We start from the raw sequence: 12,462 nt of genomic DNA, 5'->3' as shown, positions 1-12,462 counted from the left end.
GGTGGGTCGGCCCGCCTCCAGTGCTTCAGCCTGGGCCTGGTGGTACAATCACTTTAAGTGTATGCAATGTAGATACAGATTTGTAGCTCCTGGTCCCTAATGCTGAACGCCTAGCAGGACCCACAGAATTCTTAGTGTTTTCTGCTGTGACATATAGGACAGGGGTATGATGGTACACCCAGTGAGGGTGGTGGAGTTGCTCTATATTGGGAGACACTCACCATCACATAGATGTATGCCTGTAGTAAGCACACACAGTCTGGAGAGCTGCTAGCTATGTGCACTAGCTTCCTTCCTAGGCTTCCTGGTGGGATTGCACCGCTCTGATGAGACATTATCCCTGGGCACAATGAGAAAGTGACTACTGAAATCTCTCTCTCTATTTTGGCTTCCCCTTTGACTTAGTTTATGATAGAAGCAGCAAGGGGAGTAGTCCATCCTTTTCCCTCTCCACCCTTCCTTCAGGGAGGAGATTGTATTAGCTGCAACTTGTCCGGGGAAACTGGTGAACAAAATCTTTCTACTAGAGCAAAGCTGCAGCCAAGTCAGTGCCAGGGAGATGCCTATAGCTGTGGAGTGCCCCTGTGCAGTAGTATGGCAGGTGATGGTGAGGGCTAAGGACTCCATGCTCCCGCTTAGATCTGACAGCACAGACAGTGGGATGCAGCAAGGCTTGCTCATTGGCTGATACTCTGCACATTGGAGGTAAGATTCTTTTTATTCTGTAAATCTGGACAAGTAAAAGCTTGCTAGCCTGACAGACGGTAATTTATCACTATTTTACTATGTACACTATGTACCTGATGATATCGTGACCAGGTACGCACATTATTATACAGTGTTGGCTCATTTACATGTAGTTTTAGATTTTCTTTTTTTATTCTGTGATCCACTAGTAATGTAGTAATAATTGGAGGAACTGGGTCTTTGTCTATATATGTCTAGGCGTTGTATTCCTTAAAATGTTGAATATGAGAAATATAGAATTATAAAGAACAAAAAGTTAACCCTTTAATACAGTATAGGTGCTACTAGTGATTAAATAGGAAACACATTGTACAGGAGTACTGACCATAGTAGCTTGCAGTCTAAGGCTATGTTCACATAACGTAAGTACAACGTTAGTGAGTGTCAAACAACGACCGTTATGCATTGATTTCAATGCAATTTTTTTAATGCAACAACAATTGATATGTCAATTATTTCCACTGCCGTAGCAAACAACGGCCATTGTACGATACACTATGTAAACAGCGGCCATTGTTTGCATTGACTTCAATGCATGACATTTCTCTATGACAAGAATGGCCATTGTTTTAATTGAAAATGGCCATTATTGTCTTAAAAAATATGTAGTGTGAACATAGCCTAAAAAGGGAGAGAAGGGTAAGGGTCCGTTTACACACACAGATATCTGCCAGATTTTTGCAGCCAAAACCAGAAATGGATTTGAAAGAAAGAGGAATCTCAGTCTTTCTTTATGACCTGTTCCCTGTTTATAGTCCATTCCTGGCTTTGGTTGCAAAAATCTGTCAGATATCTGTCAGATAATCTGTGTGTAAACGGACCCTAAGGGTAAGTGATCACCACATAGGAACTTACAATGAATTCAGAACAATAGGAAGATACAAAAGGTGAAGGAATAAGTAACAGTATGTTACAATCTATATGGAATAATATATAAACAGGTATATAGGCCATAAACCCCAACCTGTGTCTGTTGCAAAACTACACCTCTCAGCATGCTCTGACAGCCTTTGGCAGCCACAGGTTGGAAATCACTGCTGTAAGGACTAAGGGGCAAAAATATGGTAAAGGAATGAGTACTAGTCCTCCATATATATGAGCTTACAATATGTAAGAAACATGGGCAGGTACAAAGAGTAAGGGGATGAGTAAGAGCCCTTTTAGTTTGGCCAAAAAGTGCCCCAATGAGCGTTGATCTATAGATCAGCACTTGTTTAAGGAGCCTTTCACACACCTCTATTATCAGACTGGGCCACCCGAATGATTCCTGGATAGTACATGCCGCCCTTCCATCGCTGTCAGCGGTATGTCCCATACCAAAGGAGCTGAAAATAGAATCTATACGGAATAATCTTACTGACAAATAACAAATGCACCCTGATAGAAAAGCTGCAAAACCCGGCCTGCAGTCATGTCTCTGGCAGATATATGGGTCTCGCCACAATTTAACATAAAAATACTCTACCTCTGCCTAGTGGAAAGACTTTTAGAAGGTGACTGCTAGACATGCTTCTATGCTGGATGGCATTGTGCCCAGTTGACAGACTCGCATAAGGGAGCATCAATGGATGGAGAGGAGGAGGATGGGTATTTTGAAGAATTGCTTGTCATCTAGGCTGTTCTGACCAAGTTGTTAAGAAGTGTTGGGAGAAGAGGTTACATGAGGCTCTGGATGGAACAGACAGGCCACCAGTAGAGTAAATTGTTTGGTCCAAGCATGAGCAGTTGCCATATTTCCCACTATTCAGACACATGGGCACCTTCATTTCTCCTCTTTCTCAACCCGGACTATTTCCAGGCATCTAGCAGAATAAAATTCGGTGTCACAGTACCCATGACATGTCCTGCCTTTGTCCACCCAACACTGTTGCCTTAGTTTGCAGTGGTGCTATGAAAGAGAAACCTGGACTTCCATGGACTGGTATCATTGTCTTCAGTGATGAATCCAGGTTATATTTGGGATCCCATGAGGGTCAGGATAAGGCTCACCTCACACAGCAAGGGTTTATCGATAGTTGAGCATTTCTGGGTCCGGCTTGAACACCAGCTTTGTTAACCTACAAGTGCGGAGGAGCTTACAATTTATAAAGAGTAAGGCATACATAGAAATGATGGCAGTATGAGTAAGAGCAGCTCTGCCTATAAAACAAATCTATGAGTAATCTGCAGAGTTACCTCTGGGGTCTAGTTTATTGCCACATTCTCCCAACATTGTCATTACCGCCATAGGTTAGCTGTGTGTATTTATAGGTTAGCGCACTACATACATGCTGCATTATTCCAGCTCTTCCCCTGACATGAACCCCTTACATAGTGTAGACATTGGAGAGACACTTGACATCTAAATTGCATGACAATATGTACAGGTAAGCTACTGTATAATTTACTACTGTAGAATGTAAGAATAGTCCAGTACGTGCTGCTATACACATGCACCATATAATAAGCAGTTACCATGTTTTCTTTAGCTGTATACATGGGGTTGTGTCTGCTCAGGATCTTTGTTTCGTATGTCAAGAAGAGAAAATTAAAGACGTATTTCTGAGCAAAGAAGAGAACCTTGTTGTGGTAGTGTTATAAATATTTAAATATTGCACGATTTCAGAAAACAAAACAGTGCCACCCCTGTCCTTAGGTTGTGTGTGGTATTACATGTTGGCTTCATTCACTTCAATGGAACAGAACTGTAATACCGCACCAGAACTCAGGACAGGTGAGGCGCTGATTCTGGGAAAAAAAAGGCAGCTTTATTTTTATAATCCTAGATAACTCCTTTAATGATTGTCTCTCCATCTTGATGGAGTCATGTGTAGATGCAAAAAAATAAATCAATGACCTCCTGGAAAAGTAGCAAACCCACGAAACTTGTTCTATATTTAAAAAGCAGTGTGGCAAAAGTGAAGCAGATACCATCAAGATCACACCTTTGATGTACTCATCTGATAGTAGAAGATCCAAGACCTCCGCTTTATTGGTTGGTCCGGGAAAAGCAGGTCATGCCCAGGGCACATGAGGGAGTGTACTTAGGCTACTACTCCTTTAGGTCATAGCACTTTTATGTACTGTCTACGCATGACTTCCCTATGGCAAGTAATGATATTTGTAGAATATTTCAAGTATCACGTACACAGAATTCCAGACACCATCATAAAATTCTATCCAGCACCTGCAGAACTTGATATGTGTAGAATAGCACTGTGCTAAATTCATAACTACAGTCCAGTGTTTACTGCAGAAATACTATATGGAACCCATAAAAGAGTACGGACTGAAAATGCCAAATAACATGGACAAAGATCAAAGTAATGTCATTCTTCTATCAATGTGCTTAGTCAGCGCGATGTTCCCTAGGATTCCTGCATATCTAGGCTATGAATCATGCATTATGCTGATATATACTGTAACTATCACTATATACCCTATGGCCCTGGATGAAACTGAATGTTGATGTGTCATTCTCATCTGTCTTTGTGTAGGTAACCAGTCATGGAGTGATACACACCACTAGTAACAGAATGAGACAGCCACCGAACAGCTTCTCCTATCTATCGCTGCTTGTTCTCTGGGACTGTGGTAAGTTGTGCCATTGCAATTTGCTGGTTTGTCCATTATTTAATTTAAAGGGGATTATTGTGACTTTTCTACTTATGGTCTTAGGATAGGCTATCAATATCTGATTGGTGGGGTCCGACACACATCCTATACACCTACTAATCAGCTGCTTTCCAGAAGGTGATATTTATAAAAAAAACAGAGGGAAGTGGCAAAGGTAGACAGCGCCATACTTTTTTTAGTGGCCATGGTGGGTTACTGCAGCTCTGTTTCTATTTATTTTAATGGTAGTTGAACTGCAGTAACCCAGAACAGCCATTACACAATGTATGGAGCTGTGTGCTTCTTACTCCTCTGTCCTCTGTAAATGTGGGAGCCAACTGACTGGTGCCAGGTGTTGGACCCCCACTGATCTTATATTGATGGCATACCCTAGAAGTCCTGGAAAACTAACATCCTGCCACTCCTAGATATTTTTTTCCTTTTTATAGGGCTACATAACTACAATTCCTATCAGAATATGACTATAAGTCTTGAATTTACACTTAGTTTTCCTCCATATGTCTGTGTTGGAAGATGAGTATCACTCCAGAGCTGCATTCTCACACCTGATGCTGGGTTTACACGGAGCGATAATTGTCAGATCGTATAATTAACAATTTCGAAGTAACGTTTTTTTTTTATAACTATCAGCGTTTAGATGGAACGATATATCATACAGAAAATTCTTTCGCGATGGTTTCGCAATCGCTAAAGCCTATCTCGCACATAGGTAAAATAGGTGAACGACTGTTTACACGGAACGATCTGCGAATTTTTTGCTAATGACTATTTAAGAACATGTTGAAAGTAGGGATGGTACGAACCGAGTTCGGTTCGGGTTCATACGAACCCGAACCCTCGGTAATGATTCCCGCTGTCTGCCCGCTCCGTGCAGCGGGCGGATCCAGCGGGAGGACCCCCTGGAAAACTGGGATACAGCCATAGCCATAGTCTGTATCCCAGTTTTCCAGGCGGTCCTCCCGCTGTATCCGCCCGCTGCACGGAGCGGGCAGACAGCGGGAATCCGATGCCGAGCGTTCGGGTTCATCCAATCCCGAACCTCGCCGGGTTCGGACCATCCCTAGTTGAAAGATCAAAATAAACGATTTCTCGCTCGTCGTTTGATCGTTCGTTGCGTTTACATGTACGATTATTGTTCGAATTCGATCGTTATCGTGCAAATTCGCACGATAATCGTTCTGTGTAAACGCAGCATTAGTTCTGTCCATCTACCTTACTGGACATTTCCATAGACTCCTCTAAAGCTGACGTATTCCAAACCAGTGTCCTTTTCCATCCATCTGGATATACTATATGCAATCGTATGATAAAGGAATCCACTTCTTATCTTCACTGTAATAAAAACACATTTTTCTGCTCTTTATTAAGTATAAAGTAAAAATAATTCTTACATGTCCTGGGAAACTGACTGATGGGCTTTCAGCATGCTACACATCTCCTACTCATGGTCTATAATTGTGTATCTATGATGTGGTGCATCCTTACCAAGTGGAGGGAACATAGTCTCCAACCATACTGTGTTCACACTACCACCAGATGCTCCAATCACAGCCTATGTTGGTAGTTCAGTCAGATTAGAATATGCTGTATGCATCTCGGTCTCTTAACAGAGTGTAGTGACAGATACAATCCTAAACAACAAAAGCCACAATGCCAGTAAGATTTGTCAGTTTACTATGGGATCAGGTTATATGCTGCCCATACAGAGAGGAAGGGCAAGGAAGAAGATGGGAGGGGGAAGTAGGTGAAGAGATTCAGAAGCAAACAGAGTACAGAAGGGCTCACTTACTGTCAGCATTAGAGCTCACCCCAGTGCTTGACTCACACTGCTCAGTACTGCTTTATAATGTCATCCATGCTGTAGCTCCTTAGGGTATACTACAGAGTTTAAAAAAGAGCATCTCCTTTTCTGTGTATAGCATGCACGAGAGACATTATAGAGGTTCGGCTCCAACCACTATCACTTCCACCACATGTGCTGAAAAATTGATCCAAGTATCTACTACCCCTCAGTTTTATTTCACACTGCTAAAGATGTACTATGTTAGTTAAGCTTTTGTTGACCACCATTTTTCTTTTCCTCCAGTTTTCAGCGAGCCTGTCTATCTTCTCCTGAAGCAATCTCATCACACGGCTTTAAGCAGATCTCCAGTCTATGTGGAGTTCAGTCTACAGGGAAATTACAGTTTATCAAGCAATATTTCTATAAATCTTCTAGATGTAAAGAACAACCAAATAGTGACCAGTAAAGAGCTCCCGGCCAACCAGTCGCAGGGTGACCTGGAATTTGAGTGTATCCATTTCATTTCAGCCGGACTCTATCAGTTTCAGATGAGCCTGGAGACAGAAAATGATACTTACATTTCTTTTATGAGCAGCCTCCTAAACGTTACCTGGCCAATATTTCACATTGACTTGAACAGAACTATAAAAGATACACTGAGATCTTTCCAGGTCGGGGTCTTCACCAATGAACAGTTATGCTCTGGATTTCCTGATCGAGAACCTAAACTTCTAATGGAGGTTGAGCACACGCACAGCTTTCAGGACATGGAGGAACCGAGCGCAGACAGATTTATGTTGTACAAGACATACAAGGAGGTCTCATTGTCATCTTCCCAGTGGGTAGAGTTTGAGTGTGCGTCTGTAAGGCCCGAAGCCTTCATTACAGTGTCCCTTAAACCCATGCATTCCGAGTCGGTCATTGCTTATATGGGACCTGTTGACCTTGTCAAGACTTTTAAATATAAACTGGTTACCATGATGGAAAAAAAGTGTGATACTTCAATGGCTATTTCCATTATAGCCCCTCCATGTAACTATGCAGAGGGGAAAATAACTGTGTACAAAGAATCACCCAGGAGCCCAGGTGAAAGTGCCACCACCTTAGCAGAAAGTGTCCTACAGAAAGGAGAGAAGAGTTCTCTCTTCAACTGCACCTTGTTTGAGATTGGGAAAAACAAATATTGCTTCGAGTTTTTCATGTCTTCAAGTGGCACTCCAAGTCACTCCACTCCCCGAGCCAAACAGTGCGTGGAGATCCGGAGAGAAATAGGTGAGTAATTGTGTTGTCTTTGCAAGGTCACACTTGAGTACAATGGTATATCAATTTTGATATCCAATTAAGGTTGATTTTGTTTGTTACTTAAAAAATTACAACTATGGAGTAAAAAATTACTCTATAGAGTAATTTTTATACATTGCTTTAATAAACTTGTTGTAATTGTTTTGGCTACTCAACTGTGTAGGGGCTTATTTTTTTCCACCGTCTGTCATTTTTATTTGGACCGGTATCTGTATTTTGGGGTAGATGGAACTCTTTGCTTACTTTTTATGAAATTTTTATTTACCTGGTATATGAGGTGACCACTTTATGGTACCCTAACAGTGTCATCCTGCTGGTAGCCCTAATACCATGCCTGCTATGCTGCCCAGGGCATCCATGATGATTGCCATATATCTGCAGGTATCCAGCATTTTATTGGCTAAATTACAGGTCCCAATATTTTGTAGCTTATGAGCCACTAAGTACTGAACCAAGTCCACCGCACAAATAATTCCACAGGGAATATTACAATATACTCCTACAACACCACACGCCTGCCCAGGCTACTACCAGATATCCTACCAAAAAAGAGGGCTATAACACTCATATAATTCAAAAATCCAATGTTTATTTATGTAATAAAAAAAAACTATATAGATTAAAATTATGCACAGAACAAAGTAAAAAATTCTTCACACAGGATACATCACAGCCACATAGTTATATTTACAGGAGGATATATATACACGAGGCAGGCAAAAAAATCACAAACCCCAGTGGGTATCAACATCTAAAAGACCATAATGTCTATTGCACTTGTAGATACACAGTGTGACAGGTAATATCGCTAGCCATTACTCTGGTATCCTTGCTTATGTTTTGTATTTCGGGCACTTGCACTTTGGATTCTAGGATATAGAGGAGGTAGTTTTTGCACTTTAACTGGGGGCAGTGCAATAGACATTATGGTGTTTTAGACGTTGATACCCACTGGGGTTTGTGATTTTTTGCCTGCCTCGTGTATATATATCCTCCTGTAAATATAACTATGTGGCTGTGATGTATCCTGTGTGAAGAATTTTTTACTTTGTTCTGTGCATAATTTTAATCTATATATTTTTTTTAATTACATAAATAAACATTGGATTTTTGAATTATATGAGTGTTATAGCCCTCTTTTTTGGTAGGATATCAGGGAATATTACAAGTAAAACACACTTACAGGAGAAGATGTTATACAAATCCCAATATACACTTTTTACAGGAAATTAACATAAAGTGCTTTTTTCCCTACATTTACTACTACATCAAGGCTTCTTTTCCTGGATAAAATGGTGATGTCATGACCCGACTCCCAGAGCTGTGCAGGCTTTGGCTGCTGGAGAGGATGATGGCAGGGGGACACTGATGGACACAGGACACTGGAGGGACACTGAGCATCCCTCTGCCATCATCCTCTCCAGCAGCCACAGCCAGCACAGCTATGGGAGTTGGGTCGTGACATCACCCTGTTATCCAGGAAGTGACATTACCAGGTTATCCAGGAAATGACATCACCATGTTATCCAGGTAGTGACATCACCATGTTATCCAGGAAGTGACATCACCATGTTATCCAGGAAGTGAAGCCTTGATTCAGTAGTAAGTGCAGGGAAAAAAGCATTTCCCATAATAAGTGTATATTGGTAATTTGTATAACTTTTGGGGGGCAATACAATACTTTATTAAAAATTTTCGCCGGAGTTCTCCTTTAAATATATGGTTTTCAGTAAAGTTTTTACTCTAGTGTAAACTTCTGTTGTTTGGGAAACCTGGTATAAGTTTATGTAAAAACTTTGCATCCAAGTATCACTTAATAAACTGACTGACTTTCTATATGTCTGTGAATCTTTGTTCTTTTTTCTTTTTAAATCAGAAACTTGGAGCATGTGGCAGTCATGGAGCTCCTGCAGTGTCACTTGTGGAGACGGCCACAGAGAACGGTACAGAAGTTGCCTTTCATCATCACCTGTAAATGCTCAGTGCAATGGAAAAACCAAGGAGACGTCCCCCTGTTCTCTAGAGGACTGCTTAAGTATGTCAGATGTTCTCTACTTCATTTTGATTTTTAATAGGTGATATGTTGAATATGGGTGCAACTAGAATCTCCCACTTCTCAGTTGGGGGTCTCAGTTAGGATCACACTGCTGAGTCCCCCACCAATCAGAAAAACCAGCCAGGTGCAGCACACACTAGCCAATTTCACTTTCCATCCAGCAGCTCCAGTATAAAGGCCCTATTACACCAAGTGATTATCAGCTGTATTTGGCTGATTTTCGGTTGTTACAGCTGATAATCTCTTGGTGGAATAGCTAGTGCTCGATCCTTGTTTTCAACATGTTGAAAAAAATGTCAATGATAACAGACCGCTGCTCCCCATGTCCACCCTGCTCTTATCTGCTCGCTGTTGGCGCACGTAATAGCACCAGCAGGGAACAGGGAGCAAGCGAGCACTAATCTGGGAGGTCGGCGCTCACTTGCTCTTCCAGATCGGCCTGTTTAATAGGGCCTATAAGTCTATGGGGCCAAGGGACAATTAAAGAGAAATGATTGACAGTGGGGAAGTGAAGTACACTGCTCCCCGCTCCTCTTGATCGGTGGGGGTCTTGGTAGTAAAACCCTGACCAATCAAAACTTTTGACATGACCTTGTGATGTTTTTAAAAATAACAGGTATGCTTATATTAAAGCTTGCTATACACATAAGATAGACACATTTTTGGCCAAAACTTTATCGCTCTTGACCGTATAAACATAATCAACCACCAATATTTGCCATCAGGACACCCCCATGTGCATTAGTGTCAGCAAATCCTACCAATCACATCTCATAATATAGTGTGTATACACATCTTACATATTTTGTACATTGAACAGTTGTGTGCAGGAATATCTTATACACAATAAATATTTTTTGGTGGATTTATAACGATTTATATTGGTCTACTTACAAGTTTCACATCTACACTATGTTTGTGAATAAAAAATACAATCTTGCTTATATAACACATTCTGCATTGTGTCTGATGTGTTGTCTTTTCCCTTTTTTGATACAGCTGTGAAACCTTCAAGCAAATCCACCACAAATACCAAAGACAACCTAAAAGCAAGTAATACAGTCACCATCACTGGTATTTCTCTTTGTCTCTTTATCATATTCGTCACCATTGTGATCACCGTATGGAGAAGGTTGACCAAGGTGGGCAAGTGTACATCAACATCCAGACACGGCTCTTCCCATTCGGCCAGCTGCCGTAAAAACTCTGATGAGGAGAACATCTACCAAGTGAGAGAGAGCTTCTCAGATGCAGGAGATGGCCCGCAAGAGAGTATGGAGGAAGAGGTCCATATACCATTAAACTCCTGGCAAAGTCCACGTGTGAATGAGGAGCAAACAGCAGAGAATGACGGCCCACAAGCAAATAGTCACAAGTTAATACCACCCATTTTCAGCTATCGTCTAGCACAACAACAGCTGAAAGAAATGAAACAAAAAGGTCTCAAAGAGACCACAAAAGTTTATCATGTCTCCCAGAACCCAATGGCAGATACTGCAGTAGATGTTTCACTGGCTCCTCCTTTGGTTCCGGAAAACTTAGAAGAAACTGCAGCCAATAAGTTCAGGATACAGTCTCCATTCTTAGAAACAAAGAACAGTCATGTCCGAAATGTCAATGAGAGGCGTAGCTCAAGGTCTCTTTTTCAACCAACACACGGGCCAAGTCAAACACTGCCAAAAATTTCCCATGTTAAGAACAGTGATGCGAAAGGAAAGTATGACAGAAGCCATCAAAAAAATAACTTTCGACGAACTTCTAGTTTTCATGAAACCAAACACAATAAACCTTATAGAGAAAGGAGTATGACATCCCTATCTCCAAGACATGCAATCATATATAACTCGAGGACCAAGATGTGGGAGAATTCTACAGTTGAGAAACATAACCATAAACTAACAAGATTTGAGAAGAGTCCACAAAATCTTACTAGAGGTATGTCTTTCCCTCTCGATGAACAGTCACCAAAAAGTCAATATCTACAACCCGGGGAAAGACCTGATTTACTATGTAGCCGCTTTACTGCTGGTAAATCCAAACCAGAACAAAACCGAACAAGAAAAGGTCCTTCACCGGTGGAGAAGTCATGGAAACGGGGTCAGGATGTCTCCCCTTCCCTAAAGGACAATAACCATCAACGCGGCCATGCCCACAGTCCACCACATTACCGCAGAGAGAAATGTCAGAGCTTTCCATGGGGCGCTGATGATTCCTTCTATGATAATTCCACATTTGGACTCACAGAAGCTGAGCAACAGATGCTTGACTTACCCGGGTATTTTGCCTCTAATGAAGAGGACGAGACAAGTACTCTAAGCGTTGAAAGACTGGTCCTATGATTGTACTCTCATAGCTTAGATATCTGTGTATATTTTGCACATTGACAGGGTTGTTGTATGTCACATTGAACTGTGGTGAACGTAATAAGAATATGAATACAACACATTCAAACGTAATAAATGTTTTTGAATTAATAACTGCACAAACAGTATTCTTCAAAAATCCTTTAGGCTGGGTTCAGATTGCCTTTTTAAATGGTTACTTTGAGCGCACACAAAAACACAGTGAACCCCGTTTTTGTAATCGCTAAAAAAAATAATAAAAAAAAACATCCGTTTTGATACTTTTTTTTTTTTTTTATAATGGTAGCCAGAGGAGGAAAAATGGATCCAAATGGATTGCACACATTTGCATCCATTTTTGTATAAATTTTTTTAATCTTTTTTTTTTTCCATAAAACGTGTACGATAAACAAACTGTAAAAACACAGTGTGAACCCAGCCTTAAAGTTTCTCTGCCATAAAAACATGTCCAAGTTTTGACCAGGTCGAGACCCTCACTGATCACTAGGATAAGCAGGGTGAAGTGCTCTGTTAAAGGGGTTATCCAGTGCTACAAAAACATGGCCACTTTCTTCCAGAGACACCACCACTTCTGTCTCCAGTGATATGTAGGAAAG

At 41.2% G+C, this 12,462-nt stretch overlaps 1 protein-coding gene across 1 annotated transcript; it reads left to right on the top strand.

Annotated features, from left to right (window-relative positions):
* Nucleotides 1-401: 401 nt before the first annotated feature.
* On the top strand, nt 402-11,989 carry THSD1 (thrombospondin type 1 domain containing 1). The gene is made up of 5 exons (XM_069969964.1): nt 402-705; nt 4,224-4,320; nt 6,449-7,417; nt 9,324-9,482; nt 10,503-11,989. Exons 2-5 carry the CDS (start codon nt 4,263-4,265, stop codon nt 11,840-11,842), a joined length of 2,526 nt encoding a protein of 841 aa, XP_069826065.1. The 5' UTR covers nt 402-705; nt 4,224-4,262; the 3' UTR covers nt 11,843-11,989.
* The last annotated feature ends 473 nt before the right edge of the window (nt 11,990-12,462 follow it).

This window comes from Dendropsophus ebraccatus, chromosome 5, assembly GCF_027789765.1.
Source record: "Dendropsophus ebraccatus isolate aDenEbr1 chromosome 5, aDenEbr1.pat, whole genome shotgun sequence".
In the NCBI taxonomy this organism is placed as follows: Eukaryota; Metazoa; Chordata; class Amphibia; order Anura; family Hylidae; genus Dendropsophus; species Dendropsophus ebraccatus.
The sequence above is the reverse complement of the archived record's forward strand: the minus strand, read 5'-3'. Positions and strand labels throughout refer to the sequence as shown.